Genomic DNA, 20,651 nt, shown 5'->3' with positions numbered 1-20,651 from the left:
GGACTCTGAACTACGGACTTTGTAACGAGAGCTTGACTGCTTTTGTACTGTTGTGGTGCCTGCGACGGTGCAAACAACCAACAGTTTGTGTGCGATCAAGCGACACAAAGATAAATCTACCACATATAGTGCTTTCGTAAAAAAGAAATCCGACATCAGCTATGGAAAACTTTGTTCAGAACTGGAACATTTGTGGTGAATCCTGTTGTGGAACACGAATGAAATCAAACACAGATTGGATGTCGAGTGGGTCGCTCGGGCGTTCGTTTACAAGATTGTGGCCGACGTTGAGCATTCCAGCAGGATAAGAAGAGGTAAGATTTAAAAAAAATCGTAAATCTTTTTACCGGTAGAATGTAATAGGTAGCTTTCAAAGCACAAATTTTTCGTCTCATGATCACGAGCGCGGCAACAGCTTTGCTTTTCCTCTTAGGGATAGAGGGGAGGAGTTGTTGGGGGAGGGTCTTGTAAAATTAGAATGGACTGGACTGGACTGGACTGGATTGGATTTGTAAGATATGGATTTGTAAAACGTGGACTGCCAGTAAAAAATTTCAAAATGAAATTTGTTTGATGGTTTAATTGATTATTTGTTTGTCTGAAATATTTTACAATTTACATTTTATGGAAATTGATCATTCAACTCGAGTTCTCACTAATCATTATCTCCTTACACCTTCACTGCTCACGTTCATGGCTTTCCTGTCTCTACAGCCAATTCTTGAGATACATGTTTTTGTCAGTGTGGCCAATTTAATGCAGAGCACGGAGTTCAACAATTTACTATTGTTACACTTCATAAGCTGTAAACGATCAACCAACTATCAGGTCATTATCAGGTCATTCTTGACCTATTATCAGGTCATTCCTGGGTTTCTGAGAAATTCTGAAAAATCTGACTGATTTCTGTAAAATGGTGGAGGCTGTTAAGGATCTATGCCTGTTTCAGACCTAAGCAAAAAATCAATACCCCATTTCAAACCTCTAAAATTACTAAATGGCTCTGGTATTTCACTACAGCTAACCAGAATTGGCTTTCATTTGCAAGAACACTTGAGAAGAGCTACAAACAATAGTTCCTTGTAAACAAAATACCCAATGCTAAGCCAGAGTGAAAAACATACCCTGTTTCAGACCAAAATGGTTAAAATCTATATACCCTTTTCAGGGCCATAGCTAGTAACAGGCAAACTGAGGCACTTGCCTCAGTCATTTTTTTTTAAAATCGTTTTTAGTGCAGAGTGCACTATTGGGATGGTTATGGGAGCTGCCTGCCGCTAAGGAACTAAGGCGATATGGCGCTATGGCGCTATGGCACTATGGCCCTATGGCGCTAAGGTGTAAACTTTAATGTTTGTTTAATTAATTAATTTCAATTAATTAATTAGTCTAGAGCCAAGGAAGTAGTGGGGGTAGGGTGGGAAAGGTACATGTGTACTCTACGTAAAACACATTTCCTCGCCGTCACTTAGTTTTGAACATCGCAAGGCTATATATTTGTTTCAGGTAACCCCTTGCTCTCCTTGTGGTACCATTCTCCTTAGAACAAAACTAATTTGCCCTAAACGCATGCGTAGATTAGTTAGTGTTCGTGGCTTCTATATTAGGTGAAGGATACATTACATACAGAATCACGCACAAATGTTGAGTGGTTTTCCTTATGGTAGAGCTCAACATGTAAGACGCATGCGTTCGAGCATCATTAGTGTTAAACACTATCTTTCCACGCGGTATTTTATGTATCATGTCATGTGACCAAGGACGGCAGTTATTTTTCAGGTAGCGCCAATTGTCCCTTTTTATTGCAAAAGTGAAACGTTTCTGTGGCTGCGTAGCTTTAAGAATTACACACAGGTCCATTCAACAAATATCATCTGCTGTTTTCAATCTACAATAGTGTGCTTGTCAGGGTTCAAATGTATTGCTTCTCCTTAGCGGCTTGTTTATTTCTTGCCTTAATTGTGTCTGTAAGAGAGACCAAAAAGTTCCCAAGTTAGTGGCTTTAATACTCCGCAAATTGTAAATTTGTAACAAAAGAAACCAGGAAAATGCTCAAATATTGCTGCAGACACCGTGGCACCTAATGAAAGCGCAAATTAATTTAATCAGCCTTTGAGGAAATCATTCATATCGGCCAGGTAGCGCTGTTTATCTTCAATACTTTTCGTTGAAATGCTTCTCAGCCATCAATAATGTTGTGTGTTAATTTTGAATTGTTTTATTGTTAACAGCAAAGGTGGCAACAGAAAAAGAAAATGGTATTTTGTGACTATCTGATAATTAAATTAGTTCTTGTTCATCGGTAAAAATTTGCATTTTTAGTAAAACATCGTTTCTGTTCCGTTTCCTCATCACTACATCAGATATTTAACTTTCTTTCATTTATCTCCGAAAAACAAGGACATCTTCCGTATGTTTTGGAGAAAACAAGGGTTTCATATTACATGCCTTTGTGAGGAAAACAAAAGTATCAAGTTACAAAGTTGGTGTGAAGAGCTAAATTGTCACGTTTGCTGCTTCAGCGTATTATTGAATGTAAAATGAACGAAAATCAACGTAAAACACCAGTAGTAATTAATTTGAGCGTAATTTTTGGACCTTGAATGAAAATACAACCTTGAAACATACACACTGCAAAGGGGAAAAGTCGTAGCAGACTACCAAGGTAGACACAAACCGGAAGTGAACCGAGCAGGGGTGAGTACTTATGGGACTACGGTACCAGAGCTATCAATTGCGCTCTGCACTATCTGAGATTGTCTCACTAGTTGCTGTTTATAGTCATCATATACATCCTAAATACCTAGGAAGGGAATTTATCCATGGTCATTGCCTCAGTCATAATTTTTTCATGGATATTGCGTCAGTCATAATGTTTTCATGGACATTGCCTCAGTTATAATTTTTTCATGAACATTGCCTCAATCATAATGTTTTCATGGACATTGCCTCAGTCATAATGTTTTCATGGACATTACCTCAATCAATTTTTTTCTGGCTATGGCCCTGCCCACTGGAATGTAGGGCAGCAACAAAGTTCTTCCACCACTGTCTGTCCTTGCCCAACTTTTGGATAGTGTCTCAGCTCTGGCTTAATCCCCTCATTATACTCTCTCTGAGGAGCTTAAACCACAGCTCTGGAACAAGTCTGATGCCTGAAATGATGAGTCACATTTTCTGTTTACAGAAATCATCAGGTGTGTTGTGAATAGTGGTGGCTGTCATCAAAATGCTACTTGCACTGTTGACATTACCCTGCCCTTCTTTTTGAGACCAAAACTGCTCGAAAACATTACCCTTTGGGGCCTGGCATACTGAGGACCTATACAAGCGAGTACCCCCTAGGGACTTTTCCTATTTTTTTTTTTTCATAAAAGTCAAACTCTGTACATCTGGAAGATTTTAACCCACCAGCAACAGGTTGCAGGGCAAAAGAAGATGTAAAATTCATTAATTAAAACTCTGTACGTTATTAGTTCTCATTTACATGTAAATTCAATTCTGCATTTGTTACCATGTATTAGGCCCACCATGTTTATTTCGACATGTGACATGAAAGCGATTAGGCCTTTGAAATTAGGCAGTATTGCAATCTTTCAAAACGTTTTTTCGTGTTAGTTTACCATTGGTTAGGCTGTTGTCTTGTGATCTCTTTGTGAACAATTTGTCACTTCAAAGACAGACTCTGTCTGGTCGCATCGAGACATAAGATCATCCCTATTGGCGCGCGAAGCCATTTTGGGCGATATTCGCTAGGCAGACGAGCAGCTCAGACGACGTCGTTGTTGGAAAGAATTGTTGCCGTTTCGGTTATAATCCAGGTAAGTAATAAATGAAAGTGAATTGACGAGACGACTTTTATTGGCGAATTGCTACTCAAACGAGAATTGGGCGGGTTGTCAACTTGTTCCACCGCCTATATCGTTGGGAGATGTGACGAAAGTTTGAAATATTTTTTCACATATAGCACCTATCGCAAATAAGTGAATCGCACTATTACTGGAAACATACTTGTATAAAAGTCTTCCTAATCATCGACATATACGTTCGAAGCTTGAATTCAGAGTTCACGGCTGTTACAATATAATCAATATAGACAGATTTTAAAACACGTACTCTAGCTAAGCTGTCATTTTCCGCCAAGTAATCGCACTTAATTTTGCAATGAACGAATTTTCATTGAAAAGGCGAGAGCTCCTATTTAAGAACTTGTTTGCCTCTTTTTTGGCCACCGTTAGCCGTGGACAATTTTCGCGTTTAGTGGAAGGAAACAATTATTGCGGCCAGTAGTTTCAGGATAACGCGCGAGTGAAGGTCAAAAGGTTCATTCGCCTTTGCATGCATGGTACAAAGTCACGTACAATGCACTCAGAAAGCTAATTTCTATTGAAAAAGTTTGCTTTCATTAGAACCAAACCCCCTAAAATTCAGACTTTGCAACTTTGCGTCCCCTGAAGGACACTGAAAGTTTGTGATTTGCGAAGGAACATGAAATGGTTTTGCACAATGGGATCCCGAACACACCCCCGAAAACGCCTACTCTCGTACCAGTCGTTTGTAAACATAACCAGTCTGTCCTGTTCCGCGGCGTAGCTGACTGTGATTGGCGCGTAAATCGAGTCCAACTAGTTTGGACAACAAAGTTTTCTGTTTGGCTTCCAAGTTTACGCCGCACATTTAGCTCCCGTGACCACGCAGTTATCAAAGATCAAGCTTTTATCGAATCTACCAGTCGAAAAATTGTGGCCAAGTTGGGCAAATAATGCTCTCTGCGTTTCGTTTTGTACAGGTAGCAGCTAAAAGATCCATCTACACATCGACAAGCGCAATGGGTTCTTTGAAAGTCGCCGTGATCGGCCAGTCCCAGTTTGGTTTAGAAGTTTACAAAAATCTTCGCTTAAAAGGCCACGAGATTGTCGGAGTCTTCACTGTTCCTGACATTAAAGGCAAGCCAGATGTTCTCGCGGTAGGAGCTGAACAAGACGGAGTGCAAGTTTTTAAGTTTCCGCGGTGGAGAACCAAGGGAGAACCGATTCCCGACGTGGTAGATGCGTACAAAGCTTGCGGAGCTGAATTGAACGTTCTTCCCTTTTGTTCACAGTTCATTCCGATGAATGTGATTGATTTCCCTAAACATGGCTCTATCATTTATCATCCTTCTTTGCTGCCAAGGCACAGAGGAGCTTCAGCGATAAATTGGTGAGTATTTTTGTTTTGGTCACGCAAAAGTCTTCCTCATTTCCAGGCGATTTCTTGAACTACGGGGTACCGTTTACGTAACCTAAAATACATTTGTTGTAAAAACCATTTATTCAACTAAATGGTTCATTTGTTAACTAAAGCTGAATTCATCCGGCCATGAAATATTAAGAAAACAAAAGTGGACGACTCAGTGACAAATTTTTTGGTTTGTATTCGGTAATTCAAGTTTGTTTATTTATGTTGCCTCTGCTCTAGTGCTTCAATTCGACGAAAATTTGAACACGATGTAACAATAGCCAATTATTCACAAACATTTCCAGACGTGAAAATTGAAAAGGTCGCTGTTTTATCTTTTGTGTTTGGCGTTGAGCTCGTTAGCAAACAGCTAGCAAACGAGTCAAACTGGATTAAAATCACAGACAAAAGATACTAGGTCTTTCTCGGAGGCCGGTAATGTCGCGTCGATGTACATTTGATCGATGCTCTTTCTTGTTGAAAAGAAATGTTATTAAATATTTGATGATAACACTGGTTGAACAGCTTATTTCGCTCTCAGGGAAAAGTGTTGAAATACATTATAACCCGTTGAAATGAATTGTTGAAATCAACCGTTGAAATTGTTGAAATGTTACGTTGTTAAATTTATTAGTTTGCGAACGTGGTTTAGGGCGCCATTTTGTTTTTGCAGTCCAAATGCATGTTGCAAAGCTATTATAGCAACCCTCATGAAATATTTTCTCTGTAGAGTTACATTGAAAAACTAACCTAAATTTTGGTTGTGCTTGCCATGAAAAGACGTTTAGAATTGTACAAAGAAAAAATAACAACAAAAACTTGATAATTTCAACCTGTCATATACAAAGTCATATACGAGGTTGAAACTCCACTGAACAAATCTTTATTTCTATGTCACAGTCTGGATAATGTAAACCACTTCTTAAAACTTTTATTTAATGGCAACTGAGAGGGCATGGTATAAGGAAGACAGTTGGGCTGGATTACCTGCTTGAAAACCTCACAAAGTATTTTTTAAATTATATTTTATTGGCAGAGTTTCCATGTCTTTGTACTGAAAATATGTGAGAAACGTATTTCCAGGTGTAAAGAATAAATGAGAATGAGAAGGAATGAAAGTTTTAAATCCCCTCCACCTCCTGGATGCACTATATTTAGGGCTGAAAAAATTATTTTTTCAGGACCTTGATGGAAGGAGATAAACAGGGAGGTTTCAGTGTGTTCTGGGCTGACGACGGCTTGGATACAGGTCCTATCCTCCTTCAAAAGAGTGTGGATATTGACCCAAACGAGACAGTTGATACTCTTTACAATCGCTTCTTATATCCTGAAGGCATAAAAGCCATGGTATGTTAAATATATTTCTCGCATAAAAAATAATTATGGCATGGCAAATATTATTAGTATACAGTATTATTTACCCAATACATCTGTAAATAGTACCCATTCAAGGGGCATTTTGAAGTGAAGTGTTCGTTGGTACAATTGCATAATGTATATTGGACGCACCCTTCCAATATCAAAATTAAGTAAGCTTGATTCTGCATTTTCCTCAATCAGAAATAGGTTATAATAAGTCAGAACTTTGAGCAACAAACTAATATAGCAACTTTATAATGTCATGAAAAACTGGAAATTCTAGTAGTCACTGTATGTACATAAAAATATTGTTTGAGCCAGGTTTCAGTTGAGATCACTGAAATCATTCTAAAACTGGCAGAATCATTGACGTACAGTGATAGGCTAGAGCAACTAATCCAACCAAGAGCACACTAGCAAATTTTTGGCAAACTGACCAGTAGTGTTTGTATGTTAGAACAGTGAAATTGTCACAAATTTATTGTCTCTTGTCCCTAGTGTGCTTGGATCGGTAATTTGTGTGAAAACCATTGTAAACATCAGTTTATTTTGAACTTATCTGTTGGCGTTTTTTGTTTAGGTCGAAGCTGTTGACCTTATTGGTGACGGAAAGGCTCCAAGAATTCCTCAACCAGAAGAAGGAGCAACGTATGATAAAATCTGGAAAAAGAAGGAAGTGGCAAAGGTTAATGCAGCTTTTTCAATATAAGTAAATTTAATGTGATGGTGGTTAGGGCATCAGCCCTCTCATACAATTAAGCAAATGTACAAGTTGTTTAAGAAATAGAAAACATGTACTGTGTTTCTATTGAGTTATAGAAACACGAGTGGAGGTTGGGAGAATGAGAAATGCTGTGGAAACACAAGCCACAGGCGAGTGTTTCCACAGCTTTTTCGAGTTCTCCCAAACTTTCACAAGTGTTTCTATAACTCGATAGAAACATGGAGAACATGTTTTCTATTTCTTTTAGAAAACACCATGATGAAAAAAAGGAAAACAACTTGTTAACTTTGTGTATCAAAGTGTAAGTTCTCTTTGCTCGTGCCATCATTATGTCAACAGCTTGTTCTAGTTCTGTGTATCTATCGAGATATAGAAACACGACTTTTAATCAGCGCATGTATTTTCTTAGGACTGTTTTCAAACAAAACTTTTTCGTCAATGGAATAAATAGTGTTGATTTATTGCCGATGAAGGTTACAGAATTGTCATGGAGACATCCACTTTAAAAGTTTTTAGTCAGTGACAAACAATTTTTATATTTATTACCATGACTGGCATCAGTTATAGCATCTTCAGACCTGAAATGTTATGTGGTTCCTTTTAATGGTATGTTCGTCATTGCCTAACGATCAGTGAATATTTGCATAAAGTATAAAGGAGAGGAACTAAGAAGGGAGTTGGTATTTGTTATTTGTCAGGGTTGCTTTGTAGATTAAGTATTATCCCTTTCTAATTTAAATTTTGTCACCTATATGCAGATAAATTTTGCTCAACCAGCAGAGGTGCTGCACAACTTTATTCGTGGAAATGATAAAGTGAGTGCTAACAATACTCAAATAAAAACAATAATGCATAAAAGTTCACAATTTCATGTATTGGTATTTTTCAAGTCCATTTCCTGTCAGATTCACAGGTACATGTATACATATGCAGTTAGCACAATTCAACTGAAAGTAATAACTAATTAAAAGTTTTCATTTAATCTTGCAGCTTCCAGGGGCTTGGGCTATCATTGATGGCCAGGTGAGTTTTTTGAAATTATAATACTCTATGTTTGAGTCCATCAATCTGTTACTTAATTTTACTAAAACTTGAGAGGGTTGTAGCTTGTACTTGGTCCTTGCTTGAGATGTTTTAATTCTAAGTTGTTAGTAGATGAACCAAGTACTACAATTGAAGTGACTTTTGGAAAATTTTGAGGTAACCAGCATTGATTTATACCTAGCAACAATTTTCACAGTTTACTCTATTATTGTCTCAAAAGAACTAGTAGTAATTACTAGTTCTTTTGAGACAATAATGAAAACCAGAGTAAACTGTATTAATTGCTGGCTACCTCAATGCTGGTTACCTCAATGTTTTCCAAAAGTCACTTGGGGCTTTATTCCACTCAGCCCTTTAATTACTGTTGTCTGATTCTGTAAATGCTAGCACATTTATGCTTAGTGTGAGCATGGGGTAGATCACTCTTGTCATCTGCAGTTACTTGCAGCTATCATAAACAGCCACCAATCAGGCAAACACTTTCTCAGTCAATCAGGAAGATCTACAAGCTTTTGTTAGTCTGTCTTAAGCTTTAGAATATTAGGAAAATGTGTCCAGGACGGCTTCCCTTCATCACTAAAACAAGCAGTTTTTGTAAATTATGAAAACATTCACTGCTTAATTTGAGTTATTTCCTTCTCTTACAGCAAGTAACATTCTATGGTTCATCATTGACACCTGGTGAGAAACCTCCTGAGGGTGCACCTGTGACAATTGAGGGTTTAGACACACCTGCTGTTGTTCACAGTGGTGGTATGACATTGACTGGAACTGATGGCAAGATGGTAAGCCAATAACTACAGACTGAAGTTCACTCCTTTAAAATGGATTTGAGAAATTGTCAAAACTACAGGTTGGTCAGCGTGCAAAGAGAGTCATGTCCAATGGACCAGGAATAGTGAATTTGCAATATTATTGTTGTAGTGGATCCTGTCCTTCACTTGCGTGTTGTACAAGTAATGGTCCTTGGAAAGATTTGTAAGGAAATTCAAATTCCAGACTGAAGTAGTGTTAAGAGATGAAATTTTGGGGGGCTGGTTAGAATGACTTTTGGGTTAGTACATCATAAATTAAGCTTGCCCAAAGCTGTAGTATTGGATTTCTTTACATCTGTTAGTCATTGTCACCGAAACAGCAAAAAATGCTGCATTTTAAACAATTATTGTTTAAAATGCAGCATTTTTTGCTGTTTCGGTGACAATGACTAACGGATGTAAAGAAATTATTGTGCTTTGATTCCTTTTGTTTGCAGTTGACTGTCAAGACACTTCAGCTTGAGGATGGGCGCATGATCCAGGCAGCCAAGTTTGGCCAGGCAGAAGAAGCGGCAGAAGCCATTGAACTTACTGATGAGGAGAGGGTCATGGAAGGCAAACTGAGGGTACAACAGCAGTCAGTGCTCTAACACCATGTTCACACTTGGTGCCTGAGTACAGTGCCCAAGCAAGATTCTCACTGGGCACTAATGTGAACACACCATTTTTCTAAGCACTCACACCAGAATTTGGGCACAGTGCCTGTGCCCTGGTACAAAGTCTTGGCCTTGTACTTGGGCTCTAAATGGTAGTAAGAGTAACTTGGGTTTTTAGTGTACCCAATGTCTGAACGCAGCACTATTTTGTGCCCTCGCCTAAGCATCAGTGCTCTGGCACCAAGTGTGAACACATCACAGATTGTGATTTGCTGTAGTTAAGTTAGTTTGCGAGCTTGCTGCATTTGACCTTACAAGTCAAATCCTCTATCCTGGCACTAGCTGAATTTGTTCTTGGGGTGGCAGAGGTTATCTGCACAGTGTTGCCATGTCAATTGATTACCGATCAACTGTACACCTGTTTGGATTCTTAACAGTGTATTTTCAAATTACAATTGAATGGTTTGTTTATTTGAATTGTCCACAATCAGCACAACAGTTCTTAATCTAGTCATTTATTTGACAGGAAATTTGGTCTGGAATTTTGGCAAATCCAGACATTGTAGAAGATACTGACTTCTTCAAGGCTGGTGCAGGCTCTATGGATGTTACCAGGTAATTTCCTTCAAGATTACTCTCTTGCTTTTGTAATGCATAGAATTGTGGCAAGGAAAGACAAACATATGTGAAGAAGACTGCCTAAGGTGCCTTTACATTATAGTTTTAAGTGTAAATGCAGCAATCTTATCTTTGACCTTGGCATGTTTCATTTAGGCTTGTTGAGGAAGTGAAAGAAAAGTGCTCTGTAGTACTAGAAGCAGAGGAAATTTACATGAATACAAGGTATAGTTCTGTTAAAAGTTATCTGTTGTATGGTACAGTACATATAATGTTTTGAATAAAGGTGATTTTCATGACCAGACTAGGCAATGGGTGTAATTTGACAATATGACTAAGAAAAGCATGGTTAGCTGTTGTCACAGGTGATTATGTTTTGCTTGCTCCTCCTTCAGATATGCAGATTTTGTTCGTTTGTCTGTCTTGAGATCTCGTGGCGGAGGCCGAGAGGAATTCACCTGTGACACTGTAAGTACCTGACAAAATAAATAATACACCATGGGTTTTACAACTGAACTGCACCATAACAAGCATACCTGGTTCTAAAACATTGAGAGCTTTACCTTAACCAGGGTCCTTGTGTTCATACTTTTCTTTATTGGCATTCATGCTCCATTGGGTTAAGAATCCTTTCTTTGGATAACTGTGCACTGATGTACATGGTACCTGTAAGTAATAGTTGGCAAAACCAACTGAAACGTAATGCTGAGGATATAGCATTCCATTCAGGGAGAAATGGCAGGCCTACAAGCCTCATCACATCTAGTTGAAACACATGCAAATGTTTTGAAGTTTGATCATAGCTACGAGTTAAGAACTTGTCAAAACCCCCTTGCCCCTTATCAATGTTGGAAAATGGCAAAATGCATTCATTTGTCTGCTCAAAGTGTTTTGTCTACATTTCAGTGGGGCGGGGACGGGCAAAATGAGTGAAAACTGAAGTGTTTCAACAATCACATTCATTGGCACGATGCATTAACCTTAAGTTAATATTTCCTTTCAGCTTGACATGGATGTGAACCACATGACAGTCCGTATGCCGTATCAGTTGTTTATCAATGGAGAATTTGTGGACTCTTCCAGTGGACGTACATTTGATTGTATCAACCCAACTGATGGCTCTGTAAGAAATAAATTTATATGTGAATCATTAGATAAGAGTGCTAAATGCTTTGCTTTTTTCACTAATATATTTCTTGATTGTTTTTTATATCCTAAAGGTACTTACAAAAGTCTCTTTTGCAAGCGTTGAGGATGTGGATAAAGCCGTTGCAGCAGCAAAGGTTAATAAATGAATTTTAATTAATATGTTCTTTTTTGAGGCCTTGAACTACATCACTAAATGTAAGAGGGGGTGGGGGCAGTGGGTAGCTAGATTGGAAGTAATAAAAAATGCTGTTAAGTCAGGTAGTCTCATTATCAGGCTTGGCACTGGCCTAGCTGGAGGTAAAATATTTTTATTTAATCAAAAATTATCAGGAAAAGTCAGACTAGTCACTAAAAAATTACCATTAGATAATAATTTTCTTCATGGTTGGTGGTATGAGTCATGTTACATGTATTGTGCATTTGGTTCTTTTTAGGAAGCATTTGATAATGGGCCTTGGGGAACAATGAATGCAAGAGATCGTGGACACCTGATGTACAAGTAAGCAATTTAATTTTCTTTCTGGCAAATTGTAATGTCTCGTTATCTGGTATCTAACTCATCTTTGAGAAGTTGTGCCAGAAGACATTTGAGCCTTTCAGTCAGAACATAAAATAAATACAGTGAAACCTGTATTAAGCGGACCTCATATTAAGCGGACACCAGCTTGAGTCCCTAAATTTTCTTCCCACATTTACTGTGAAATAAACCTGCATTCAGCAGACACCTCTGTTAAGCAGACGTGGACACCAATATTAAGCCATTTTGTTGCACAAAACCTGCAATAAGTGGACACTTCAAGGGCTTTTTACTTCTAAAAGCTCAGCTCAGACCTTTAACATTGTTCAGCAATACCATTTAAAAGCAAAGTAGATTATTCATGCATTGACTGACAGCTGGACATAGTGCTATGAGCAGTCTTTGATCTTACACTGTGTTACAAAAGGGTTAATAACTATTATTGCTAAATATATTAGAACCTGCTTTGAGAGGACACCCTGTATTAAGTGGACACTAGTGAGTGTCCCAAAAATGTCCGCTTAATTAATTTAATACAGGTTTCACTGTAAAGATATTCACTTTTTTATTTGTCCTGGAATTCTTCTCTTTCATGTACTGTTGTTCTGTTTGTTTTGTAAAGGTTGGCTGATTTAATGGAAGAACACCAGGAGGAACTAGCCACAATAGAATCTCTTGATTCTGGTGCTGTCTACACTCTTGCTCTCAAGACTCACATTGGTATGTCAATTGCTACACTGCGTTACTTTGCTGGATGGAGTGACAAGATTCAGGTAGAGCTGTTGTACATGAAAATATTTTCATTGATTATATAACTACTAAGCCTACAATGTTAAGCAATAAACCTCCAAGAGAGATCAAATTTTTTGTGAATGACATAAAAATGTTAAAAACAATTCCATTTTACTTAGGCTTTGTATTGTTATCAGCAGTTAGGATTTTATGAACAGGGCTGAGAGGTAAATGTCAAGCTCAATCTTATGGGGTTCAAACTTCCAAAATTAAGACTCTAGATATTATTTGCTTAGAACCTACATTGTTCTATGGAATTAAATTCAGTCATGTCTGCTTCTGTACAGGGACTGACAGTTCCAATCAATAATGCTAAACCCAACAGGAACTTGTGCTACACCAAACGAGTACCAATTGGGTGAGTACTGGACAATGCTCTTCTGTAACACTTCATACTTGAGACTTTTTATAATACAGAATACGTAATGAGAATACCATTAATGAGAATAACAGTCCCAGTCAGTTCAGATGAGATTTAAGGGACTTTGTTTGTTCTCTCAACTGTATTGGTGAATTGATCCTAACGGGTCATTAACCTAAGCAGTTGCAAAGGCTTAAACAGGAATCAAATGAATGAACTTGTGATACCTGAGTGTTTTGCTTTATCAACTGAGCTCTCTTAGCTGAGCCTCCCTGGGAGATTAAGAACTCTATAGCAAGGCACTTATGCTATGTACCTCTTCTGCGTACATCTTCTCTAATCTTGTTCTTTCTTTTTTCTTCTGTGTGCCTTGATGAGGCATGTTCATGGAATCCCAAATTATGACACCCCTTTCCACCTTGCTTTTTAAGGTTGTAGTTGAAGCCGGCTGACATTTATGAGCAAGACAAATCATCATGCTTAAGTGGTTGCACTTCCTTCACCACTCTTGGCATCTTTGCCTTGATAAAAAGGAAGTAGAATAGCATTTAAGGTACAGTGAAGCTTCATTTTATAGATTGGGGCAAATTGAAGGTTTCGTTTTTGTTCCACATGCTCTTAGCAGATGCATTTATGAGCTTGTTACCTTTGGTACAAGTGCAGCCTCTCAAAATGATTGCGAATCTGTCAGGACAAATCAGGTAACTTGTGATTTACAAGTAGAATTTAAGGCATTTGGTGTAAGTTGGGTTTGCACTGGGAACAATACGCTGGTCTTATTTTGGTCATTTGTGGTTGTTCTTCCTTCACCACTCACGGCAATGTTGTCGTGATAAAAAGGAAGCAATTATAACTTAACTGTTAATGAAAATTTTAATAAAATTAAGAACTGTATGGGTGGTAGTCTTGACATAAGCAAAATTCTTGGGAAATATTTGGCATGTACAAAAATTAAGGAGAATATTTGATATTTCTTGCTCACAAATCAAATTGCTATGGATGTAAAGGGTGTTTATTGTGTTGTTTGCAGTGTGTGTGGGCTAATTGTGCCGTGGAACTATCCTCTAATGATGTTAGCGTGGAAGATCTCTCCTCTTTTGGCTGCTGGTAATACAGTTGTATTAAAACCAGCCCAGGTATGAACCACATGTGCAAGGATGGTGTTAGCTCTAGCCAATTGCTTTGTTACACAGCTCATGCCAAGAAGTGACAATGATATAATATAGAGTTTGTAGGAGTGGTCTCTTATTAGAGAGAGTAAGCAGGACGTTACGTCAAACGGCAAACGGCAAAATTGAAACTTTTGCCATCTGTCTTCAGCTGTCTGTACAGTAGAGTGAAATATTTGTATTTGCAGTGGGTAGTAGAAGACATTTTTCTATTTTTGTGTGATTTATTTAAGGATTACAAGAAAAGAAAAAAAATCAGAGGTAATCTTTGCCGTTTGCTGTCTGCCGTAAATGTCGTCCTCAAACTCTCTATTATTGAAATCCTCAGAACATTATGCCCAAAACATATATCTTGATCTTGTACTCTTGTACATAACACTGATCTATTAATTCCATCATTTTGTAGGTGACACCACTGACAGCGCTCAAGTTTGCTGAACTTTCTGCCAAAGCTGGATTTCCAAAGGGTGTTATTAACATTTTACCTGGATCAGGTACACTTCCACATTCTTGTACAAAGATGAAATTGTAATTGTATATTTAAAAGTACTCAATGCAGTAGTACTGTAGACTTGGTTCCAAAATTTTATAGAGCTACATAATTCTGGTAAGAATTTGGGCTCTAATCAGATCAGATGTTAGGAAGACTAGCAGCAACACAGAATAAAGAGTGTTAGGTTGAGAGTGTGATGGCCTTATTCGTCTACTGGCATGACAATGCTGATTTAATGATGATGATGATGATGATGATGATGACGACGATGATGATGATGAAAGCGGTCTTCAGGTTTCAGTTAGTGATTCATCTTTGGCTGTTGTTCCTTACAGGGTCTGTGGTTGGTAATCGTATCTGTGCTCATCCTGATGTCAGAAAGCTTGGCTTCACTGGGTCGACTGAAACTGGAAAGTCAATTATGGAAAGGTACCCAAGTACATGTACTCATTTGTTATTTATTATTGCGTGGTGTGTTCCTTGTTATTATTCTGGCTGATTTTGTTACAAATTTGTTCTGGTTAAAACACTGTGTAATATGTTGCATCCTCTGTGAATATTGAGCAACACATGTGCAGTCTTAGTGATGTTGCAGAGACCAGAATCGAGAATTATGACGTTGTGTATAAAGCTTGTGTATAAAGCTTGTTAAGTATAGTACTGTTATTCTCAGACATATTTCTCTTTTCTCCATTATATAACAATGTAGTTGTGCTGTGAGCAATCTCAAGAAGTGTTCTTTGGAACTGGGAGGCAAATCACCACTCATTATCTTCTCAGACTGTGATATGGACAGAGCCGTGAGACAGGTAAGAACAGAAGTGTAGTAGCTTTCTTAAGCTGCTATAGTTGTTTTATTAGTGTAGTTATTGTTTTAGGGGCATTGTTTCCATTGTTTGTTCTTTTGTTCCCTTATAGGGTATCGAGCTATTCACGTGACACCCAACCAGATAAAAGAGCTGCCACGTGACCCAGTCAGATTGCATCACACTATTCTTGTTGTCTTTCAATGCTTATTGTAAGCAAGCAAATATGTGAAACATATGTTTGAACTGTAGGAGAAAGAGTTAAAGACACAAGATCATTGCAATTATGTACTCAACTAAAGGCAGTTGTGAAAGTTAAGCCTGACAAATTCAGGATTGAATTCAAAGGATTTAAATCCATGACCTCTGTGATACATGTAACGATGCAGTGCTCTAGGAGCTTAGCCAAGCTCATATAAACCCATAGATGGTGAAGATATTCAAGTAAATATATGAAACATGTAACTATTTGAACTCAGGGAGAGAAAGATCATTACAAGCTAGACCCCAATACTATGAGGGACACTGAATTATTCTAAAGCACACACACACAGTAGTTCTCTAAGCTAACTAGGTCTAATAAATGATTATGAGCAGAACCAGAGGGCTCTGCTTGGATGGTTATTGAGAGTATAATGAAGACCTAAGAATAATATATATTTTTTATAACCAGGGAATGATGGCTTGTATGTTCAACAAAGGAGAAAACTGTATTGCTGCTGGTGAGTGAAATATTGATTCAGAACTGTTAATAATAACAGGTAACTGTGTATGCTGTTCTGTCCTCAAGTTTAAACAAGGGTTCAACACTGTCACTGTGTTAAGATATCCGAGCTTGATTGAAAAAAAAAACTTTAAAAAAAAAACGTCTTACAATTTTATTTGTCCCATTTTCTCCTTAGTTTAAGTCTCGATACTATAGAGAAGATATATCAAACACTCAAGGCAGTGTTTTACTTCATTTCCAAACACCTCAAATATTTGCAACATGTTGTATTTTCAACTCTCTTCTTGGAGTCTGGAAAATGTTAAAAGTAGTGAAACATGTTCTCTTGTGATGAAGCAATTCATCTTATTATTTGCATGCAACTTGGTAACTTAATTACGTACATTTTTGTTTTTGTTTTTTTTGTCAGGTCGGCTTTTTGTTGAAGCGTCCATTCATGATGAGTATGTCCACAGAGTGGTAAGTCAAGCATAATTTTCTCAGCCATATTCATTTTTTTACAATTTTTTTTCCAGTATGCAAGTAGACTGTTTTGACCCATCGTATCCCAAGCTTGCTTACTGCATTGCCATTGATATTAACTCTAAGAATTAATTGCTAGATAATTTACATAACTACAAAGCAGAATTGCTTGCTGATCACTCCTGGGACTTGAATGGAATAATTTGAGCTATTTACTGGCTTCAATTTTGAAAGTTTGTGGTTAAGTACTGTATTTAATTTAACTAAAATCTGTTTTGAACTCACTGTAGGTTGAAGAGATTAAAAAAATGAAAATTGGAGATCCCCTTGATCGTTCAACAGATCATGGCCCTCAGAATCACAAGTAAGTTTTTTACAACAATAACAATGACAGCAATAAGATGCAGGGGTGTCACTAAGTTTTGAGTCACCTGTAGCCTCGTTGTCCATACCCATAGCAAACTGGTATATACTTTGTGGGTGAATTCTATCAACAACAGGCAATTTGACCTGTAGCCGTAACAGTGTTACAGGTTACGGCCCTTAATGACAGCCCTGAGATGGTTTGGTAAAATAAACTGATAACACACCAAGGATTGCTTACTCTCATGAACCACCCCTTAGTTGGATGTTTATTTATTTATTGAGTTCTTTAAAAACGTTTAAAACAGATCTAAAAAAGTAAAATTGTCTCTAAATTTTTCAACTGCCCTCTGCGGTCTTCTTCAGAGAAGAAGACCGCAGAAGGTAGTCGAAAATTTAGAGACAATTTTACTTTTTAGATCTGTTTTAAATGTTTTTAAAGAACTATGAGCACAGATCGCTCCAACAGTTTTATTTATTCAGCTTGTTTTGTTTTCTGATATTACAGAGCTCATCTGGACTCTCTTATTGATTACTGCAAGAAAGGAGTGGAGGAAGGAGCAACATTAGTTTATGGTGGCAAACAGCTTGACAGGCCAGGTTTGATGCTGCATGTACTGTAAGACTAACAACGAATATGAATTAAATTATTCAAGCAAAGCTGTACAAGAGTTTTAACTTTTCTGCCACTTATTCAAAAAGTCTTTTTGACAGTGTCAATCTTACATCTTATGGCACAATTAGGGAGAATTTGATCATGTTTTGGTTGAGTATTAAGACAATTTTTTAATGTTGTATATTTTGATTATTTACTTCAATTAGTACAAAATAATGTATCTTCCTTCTTATCTTGGTAGGTTACTTCTTTGAGCCTACTGTATTCACTGATGTGAAGGACAACACGTTTTTGTCTCAGGAGGAATCATTTGGCCCAATTATGATTGTTTCTAAATTTGAAGACGGGTGAGTACATGTACATGTACAGTTACCTCCAGTGTGTATCAGTGAACATTTGAAAAGTGATGCACACTCTTATTGCTTTCATTTTGTCACAACTTGTCAGATGATAATTCTGATGTTAACATGCAGGTCTGAAAATCTGATACTGTGCATTGAGCATTAATCTCTGATGGGTTATACACTGTTAATCACGCAGGTGATTGATGGCCTGAACTTTCTGTAGGTGTCAAGATCTATGATGTCATAGGGGTTGGCATTAACCATGCAGTCTTGTTTATTTGTAGTGATGTTGAAGGTGTTTTGAAGAGTGCTAATGGTACAGAGTATGGGCTTGCCTCTGGTGTTTTCACTAAAGACTTGAGCAAGGTTAGTGTAATTAACACCGGAATCTTGAATTTCAACTTGGGTGTAAAAATTATTGTTGCTCCATTACACCCTGTGTTGTCAACTTATGGTGCTGTTTTATTGATTAATGCATAGACTGCAGGATCTAGCATAGATATACTGAAAGAGGAAAAGGTTGTTGTTATTCATCGTGGTAGATGCAATACTGAATAGATGCAATACTGAAAGATTAAACATTTTTAATTAATTTAATAATTGTTAGAAAATTTTTAACATTTTTTCTGTGAACTTCAAGGCACTGCGTGTGGCTGATGGATTGGATGCAGGCACATGTTTTGTCAACACATACAACAAGACTGATGTTGCTGCTCCTTTTGGAGGCTTTAAGCAGTCCGGCTTTGGAAAAGACTTAGGTAAGCATTTTGTGTAATAATTTGGTGTTGGAATGACAAATCCTTCAGAAGTGTAATTAGAGGTTCTACCTTTTCTACATTGTGTTTACTGTATTTTAGTTAATATTTCTTTTTTTGTTTTAATTTTTTTAGGGGAAGAGGCACTCAATGAATACCTAAAGACTAAAGTGATCACTGTTGAATACTGAAATAATTCTGTTTGCATGTCACTGCTAAAGAAGAAAAAGATGCAAAATGTTTGTGTTAACTTAGGTGTAACACTAAAAATATGAGCCCTAATTTGACAACTAAAACATGAAATCACTCTGTTCTGTGCAAAGCAAAAACATGACATACAAGTAATGATAGAAAATCCCAGTCATGGCATGTATTAATTCTGTAGAGATCAACTCCCAATTTCTCCTTGAAACATTAACCCAAAGTCATACGTGCTGGTCATGATATGAGAACTGTGATTATTACATGAGAAATCAGATTATTCTAACTACATGTACTACATCAGACATATCCTGCTATTTTGACCAGTCTCAACGGGTACAAGTAAACTAGTGAGAAACTGTAGGAGAAAGTGAACATTAGACAGGGGTGGATCCAGGATTTTCCTTAGAAGGGGTGCACCACTAAGGAATGGGGTAACTGACTGGTGAGGTAAACAAATTGTAAAAGTGAATACAAAGAAGAAGGCTTCATCTCAGGGGGTGTGCACCCCCGGCACCCTCCCCCTAGATCTGCCCCTGTTAGAGAAAGACTGTTGTGAGATACTGAACAAACCACAGCAGCAAAAGGACAAGGACAGTTTGATCAAGATATTCTCCATAAAGTAAGTTTAAAATAACACTATGTTACTGATTTACAGAAAGGTGAGATCTCAGGGATTTTAACACTATTGAAAATGTTTACCACATGTATAAGCTTGTTCAGAAGTGTTATGAAAGTTAATGTGTTCATCTGCTGGAAGCATTTTATTTGTAAATTTATGTTGCATGATATTAAGTCAACTATGTTTTGCAGGTAGAGTTACCAGCATGTGAAATATAATATCTTCCAAAGCATGGTGTGTAAAATCTAAAGTAAGGAAGTGTGTGCACAACTTAAAAGTACAACTTCAAAATAAATTTCCACGCAATGTAATATTAGTTTTCAAAATTTCGTAGAATTGTTAGTGACATAAGCTGATTGCAGGCTATTTGTGAAATACCTCAAAGAATGTGCCTTACATGTATTTGTATAATAATTATTGCAATTAGCTGTAACACTAGTTTCACGGTCATTTGTTGCCTAGCAACAGATTTTAAAGTGCCTGTCATTTTGACTAGTAGTAAGTAGAATAGTATTTTATTAATAAAGCTGTCTTTATGTCAACAGACTTGATTGATAAAAGCAAAACCAATTTGCACAATCGTATTTTTGAGATGGTGAATAAAAGGCAATATTCTCCTTCTGTCAGTCACATGTATGTTTTGTTTTTTAACTGAATACTGAATACTGATGGTGCAGTGGTGAGAGTGCTGGCCTCTTGCCAATGTGGCCCAGGTTCGATTCCGGTCTGGTGTCATATGTGGGTTGAGTTTGTTGTTTTTTGCCTTGTTCCGAGAGTTTTTCTCCGGAAAATGAACATTTCTGTTTTTCTTGTACTTATGCTTATGTTTATGTCGAGCGCGTTACTAGTGAAAGAAGCACAAGACAAATAAGTGGGTTCATTCTTCTTATGTTTCTGCTTA

General features: G+C 37.4%; 1 protein-coding gene across 3 annotated transcripts; it reads left to right on the top strand.

Annotated features, from left to right (window-relative positions):
- The first annotated feature begins 18 nt into the window (after nucleotides 1-18).
- On the top strand, nucleotides 19-20,376 carry LOC110049733 (cytosolic 10-formyltetrahydrofolate dehydrogenase-like). Of its 3 annotated transcripts, none has more exons than XM_089276143.1 (28): nucleotides 19-314; nucleotides 4,790-5,199; nucleotides 6,399-6,564; nucleotides 7,157-7,261; nucleotides 8,059-8,115; nucleotides 8,291-8,323; nucleotides 8,992-9,129; nucleotides 9,597-9,725; nucleotides 10,282-10,370; nucleotides 10,530-10,598; nucleotides 10,769-10,841; nucleotides 11,377-11,496; nucleotides 11,594-11,656; nucleotides 11,957-12,021; nucleotides 12,662-12,812; nucleotides 13,119-13,189; nucleotides 14,223-14,328; nucleotides 14,768-14,855; nucleotides 15,190-15,283; nucleotides 15,564-15,663; nucleotides 16,334-16,382; nucleotides 16,797-16,846; nucleotides 17,140-17,213; nucleotides 17,721-17,812; nucleotides 18,070-18,175; nucleotides 18,457-18,538; nucleotides 18,813-18,930; nucleotides 19,063-20,376. In XM_089276143.1, exons 2-28 carry the CDS (start codon nucleotides 4,829-4,831, stop codon nucleotides 19,116-19,118), a joined length of 2,715 nt encoding a protein of 904 aa, XP_089132269.1. In that variant the 5' UTR covers nucleotides 19-314; nucleotides 4,790-4,828; the 3' UTR covers nucleotides 19,119-20,376. The 3 variants fall into 3 exon arrangements, with proteins under 3 accessions (XP_089132269.1, XP_089132268.1, XP_089132267.1); XM_089276142.1 differs by lacking the exon at nucleotides 19-314 and adding an exon at nucleotides 3,491-3,821; XM_089276141.1 differs by lacking the exon at nucleotides 19-314 and having other exon boundaries at nucleotides 4,637-5,199.
- Nucleotides 20,377-20,651: the final 275 nt, after the last annotated feature.

This window comes from Orbicella faveolata, unplaced genomic scaffold (assembly GCF_042242905.1).
Source record: "Orbicella faveolata isolate gen_17 unplaced genomic scaffold, um_ofav_v1 contig_4, whole genome shotgun sequence".
In the NCBI taxonomy this organism is placed as follows: domain Eukaryota; kingdom Metazoa; phylum Cnidaria; class Anthozoa; order Scleractinia; family Merulinidae; genus Orbicella; species Orbicella faveolata.
The sequence above is the reverse complement of the archived record's forward strand: the minus strand, read 5'-3'. Positions and strand labels throughout refer to the sequence as shown.

Bases quoted from the DNA above. Each gene is read 5' to 3' on its own strand.
- LOC110049733 (XM_089276141.1), top strand. From the start codon at position 4,763: ATGCTCTCTGCGTTTCGTTTTGTACAGGTAGCAGCTAAAAGATCCATC. The intron at 12,813-13,118 runs GTAGAGCTGTTG...GCTTCTGTACAG, and splicing joins GATGGAGTGACAAGATTCAG to GGACTGACAGTTCCAATCAA. The intron at 16,383-16,796 runs GTGAGTGAAATA...TTTTTTTGTCAG, and splicing joins AGAAAACTGTATTGCTGCTG to GTCGGCTTTTTGTTGAAGCG.